At 31.8% G+C, this 4,556-nt stretch overlaps 1 protein-coding gene across 1 annotated transcript; it reads right to left on the reverse strand.

Moving 5' to 3' along the window:
• Nucleotides 1-2,747: 2,747 nt before the first annotated feature.
• LOC120091651 lies at nt 2,748-4,017 on the reverse strand. The gene is made up of 2 exons (XM_039049753.1): nt 3,864-4,017; nt 2,748-3,458 (listed from the first exon to the last, which is right to left on the reverse strand). The coding sequence occupies exon 2, from the start codon at nt 3,434-3,436 to the stop codon at nt 3,074-3,076; it is 363 nt and encodes a 120-aa protein (XP_038905681.1). The 5' UTR covers nt 3,437-3,458; nt 3,864-4,017; the 3' UTR covers nt 2,748-3,073.
• Nucleotides 4,018-4,556: the final 539 nt, after the last annotated feature.

The raw sequence follows: 4,556 nt of genomic DNA on the forward strand, positions 1-4,556 counted from the left end.
TTGAATTTACTCAAAATCCTATATAACTATAAATGATCCAAACTTGAAACTAATTGACCTTAATCATTAAGATAATAAAGAGTGATAAATGCTTAATTTGTCCAAAAGATAACAATACAACTTAAGCTAGTCCGTCATAAATACAACTTTCTGAAGATGCCAAAGGGAAGAACATGTTTCTCTCTTCAAGCCCTCTTTAAAAGGAAAATCCAATCATTAATATGTGGTTTGTCCTGTAATCCAGGTAGGCAAGATGACATGTAAAAGTTAATTTTCTTTTCTTCTCCACTTAACAAGACTTATGAGATGTGTTCTACTGAATATGGGGCTGAAATGTTACCATTTCATCATATATAAATCCTAAAATAGCTTCAAAATCAGATGTGATGAAGATAACAAATCATCAGATAGTTTATCATAGAATATAAAAGTAATATAAAGTCAAAGTTATTTGGTAATCCAAACAGATTGCAGAGACAAAACTAGTTTGAATAACTAAAGAAATCATCAGTCAAATCCTTCTAAATATTTTCTGCCTTAAGTTAATTGTACAGAATGTAACAAAACTGATCGGTTTGTATGACAACAGAATGTACATAACCAAAAACTCTTCGGATAAATGAAGGAGGAGGGGGGGATCAAAGAACGTAATGTAGAGCAATGAATGAATCTGATTCAATCAAAGGAAAAAGAAGAAGAGAAAATGGAAATGAACCTAGGGTTTTTTAGATACCAAAATCAAAACCTCTTTAGAGAAAGGCGATCGTGCGAATCTAGAGAGACAGTAGAAGAGGGAGAGTAAGGTGGACCATTCGAAAATCTGGGCAGAGCTCGAAGATTGAATAGATCATGGACAAATCTGAGTAAAGGTCAAAGATGGAAGAACGACGGAGCTCGACGAAACCCACGACATGAACGAATTTGATGAACGACGTGCAAAATGAGTTGATTGAGTTGGAAGAATGGCGGATTAAGAACATATCTGAGTAGTGGAGCAAACGGCAAAACGCACGGTAAAGCTAGAGTGGCGAAATGCACGTAGAACGAACAGATCTAAACCCATGGTAGATCTAACGAACAGGAACTGATGAGACCTGGGCAAATTTGACAACGGGAGCTCGACGGAACCCACGACACACACGACAGAACTGATGAGACCTAGGCACTGATCAAGAAGGAGCAGAAAATGAAGGAAAAAGGAGGAATGATTGAAGAGGTAAGAAGGATAGTGGGACGGAAGGAGAAACACAATTAATTGGTAAGGGGAGAGAGTGGAGGAAAAGGAAAATTTTGATGGGGAAGGGAAGGAGGGAAACCAAAAATCAAGATTAAAAAATGTTTTGAGATTCAAGAAAGAGGTTAACCTACAATGTCAATTTTAAACCGACATTATAGGTACACCTACAATGTCAGTTTAAAGCCTACATTAAAGATCCCCTTTTTTTAAAAAAAAAAAAACCAACATTGTACATCCATTTTTAGTTTTTTCCAACCGACATCAAAGTCTAGATTTCTTGTAGTATGAATGGAGAATATTCCTCATCTCTGTCCTTTCCTTGTCCTGTTTGCCTATTTCAACTTATAATAATAATAATATTATTATTATATTGCTATTTTATAAATATTATATTTTAATTTCAAATTTTATTGTTTAATAGCCAAGACAATAAATATGTTTGAATTGAACATCTGATATTATATGAAGAATTTAATAAGTAATTATTTTGAAATTTGAGAAATTTTTTTAAATTTAATTTTTCATATAGAATTAATTATAGTGAAAATTTTACCTATTTAATTGAAACATTTCAACAATAATTATTTAACTTCATTGATTTTTTTTAAAAAAAAAAAGAAAATGGAAAAAGATTCTCCACCGGATAATCTTCATCTCAATTTCCGTAAAATTAAGTGGAGAATTTTGTGAGGATGAAAAATAAAATAGAGATGGAGACAGAGAAGTCATCCTTTGCCTCACCACTCTTCGTAATATACTGGTGAGGAAAAGCTTTTGATTTTCTGATGGTAGCTTTGTTTTACAACTCTCATTCTATTCCATTTAATTGAACTTGACTAATCTTTTTCTTACTTCAACATGTCTTATAAGCGTATTCAAATTTTATTATTAATCTGACTAAAAAAGACTAACACTCAAAGTGTTCAAAGTTAAAAATGTTTTCTTTAGATATAACAATAGAGTAAGTAAATTTAAACTTCTAATATTTAAAGGAGATAGTACAAGTCAATTATTATTATTAACTAAGAACGCTAAAAATATGAACACGAGAAATTAAAAAATAAAATAAAACTTAACTAGTTAAAGTATATTTAATTTTTCTTCCACATAATTTTAAATAGAAACTCAAAAGCACTATTATTCTTTCTATTAAATTTTCATCGACTTATCAATATTTTCATAAGTTCAACATCACTTAAAAGTAAATCCATATTTCCATTATTTAGTTAATGAAAATGATGAAGAAAAAAAAATAAATATGAATATATATAAATAATAAATATTTTAACTCGTTTTAAAAAGTTAAAAAAATATATTTATTAATTTAAATATTTTTTTGAATTATTGTTTTTTATTTTTTTAGAATTATCCATCTAATATTAATACTCTATAGAATTGAGACTGGGACCTTTATATTATTAAGTTGGACTTGTTTTTGGGATTTCAGAAAAAACAAATAATAAAAAAATAAAATGAAAAGATTCTAGAACAAGTACAAGTTAAACTCTGGTTTAACAATGTTGTTCTGCAGATGACAGAAGAAAGGAAGCTGAGGCCAAGCAGAAAATAAAAAGAATAAAAGAAAAAAAACAAAGAATTGGGTAAACCTAAATAAATTAATATAAATTCATCTTCTCGACTCTATTTTCAGAAAAAAGAAAAATGGCCACTTCTTATAAGAAGATAGGCTTCCACTTTCTCCCAACAAAACCTAGACATTTTTCTTTTCAATTTCACATCTAAAAAAAAAAAAGAAAATAATTATAAAAAAAACATTTAACAGGCAAATGGAAGTTGAAGATAGTTTTGATTTGGTAATTTTATTTTTCTCTGTCTCTAGATCTTCCGGGCGGCGGCCCTGGACGGCGGAGCTGAGGCGGCGCCGTCATGGAGAAAATCAAGCAAAACAGAGCTCTTGCATTTTGGGCACTTGGGTTCATTCTCCGACAGCATCACGTACATTAGGCACCTAGGGCATCCAACCAGCACCATTGATGTGGCTTCCGGGCTACTTGAATATCGGAGAGAAGCACCACCGTCGTCTTGGTTTAGCTCCGACGACACGCAAGAGCTCGGTGGCGATGTGGGCGACACCGTCGCTGATCGGCTCGGCGATGACGCCAACGGATGTGGTCGTGGTGGCGACAGGTTCAGCTTCAACTCAAGCTTAGGAACACTTCCACTGCTTCTTCTGCTCATCGTCTCCTACCTTTTTTCTCCTCTGTTAAGATAGAAAAAACAAAATTAATAAATTTATCGGAATCTATAAATAGAATTAAACTTAAACTAAATTTACAAAAGATACACTCAATTTGAGCTATAATATATGAGGGCAATGGGAGGAAAAAAGAAAATGGCACTCCCTCCGCTGTTTGAGAAGGTAAGAACAAAAAGAAAAAAGAAAAAAAAAAAACAGAGCTTGAGTTAGAACTTGAATCTTGTAATGTCGCTTTCTCCCTATTTCATATAATACTCTACTTATGGTAAGTTTTACAAATTCACAACCTTATAAATTTCAAAACTTTGAAAAGAAAAAAGAAACCCAATTCATAGGTTTTACATAAAATAGCAATGGAGAAAGAAAAACCAGAAGTTGAAGAACTTTGTAATATGGATTTGCATATACCTTGAAGTTTTGTAAAGCAGACGGCTGTGATGGCGGCGGAGGAAGGCGGAGGAAGTTGAGAAAATGTGAGTGAGTTTGTGGGAAACATAGGACTCCGGGGAATGATTTATATAAGAAAAGGAAGGTGGGAAAGTGGGAAGCAAAAGAAAGAAGAACAGAGAGAGGAAAAAAAAAAGGTTTATTATTTTTATTTATTTTTAATTTTTTCATTAATTTAGAGAGAGAAAATTGAATTTTGAGGAAATGGGTGGCAGAGTGTAAATTAATTTAAGGAGGGGCAGGAAAATGAATTAATGTGGGAAATTAAAAAAATGCAGCAAAGTAATTACGGAATTTTAAAAGAAAAGGCAAAGGGGTCCTTGCTATTCATTGATTACATCAAGAGTCGGTGTTTAATTTTTAGAGAGAGATTTTATTGTAATTTTTTTTTTGGCTGCAGAAATGAAAGTTTGCCGACGGATATTTATTTTATTTTTATTAAACTCCAAGAATTAGCTGCCTACGTTCGGCGACACTTAAATGACTTTTTTATTATTATTTTTTTTTTTAAAAAAAAAAAAAACAACTCAATTTCTTTTACTCCCAAATTTAATGACAGACGCCAGTTCAGATTAAAATGGATTGCAAGATCTTTTGAATTTAAATTTTAAGGTACAAATATTTTCTCCCTACTCAATTCTAAAACCTGTAAGT

This window comes from Benincasa hispida, chromosome 11, assembly GCF_009727055.1.
Source record: "Benincasa hispida cultivar B227 chromosome 11, ASM972705v1, whole genome shotgun sequence".
In the NCBI taxonomy this organism is placed as follows: domain Eukaryota; kingdom Viridiplantae; phylum Streptophyta; class Magnoliopsida; order Cucurbitales; family Cucurbitaceae; genus Benincasa; species Benincasa hispida.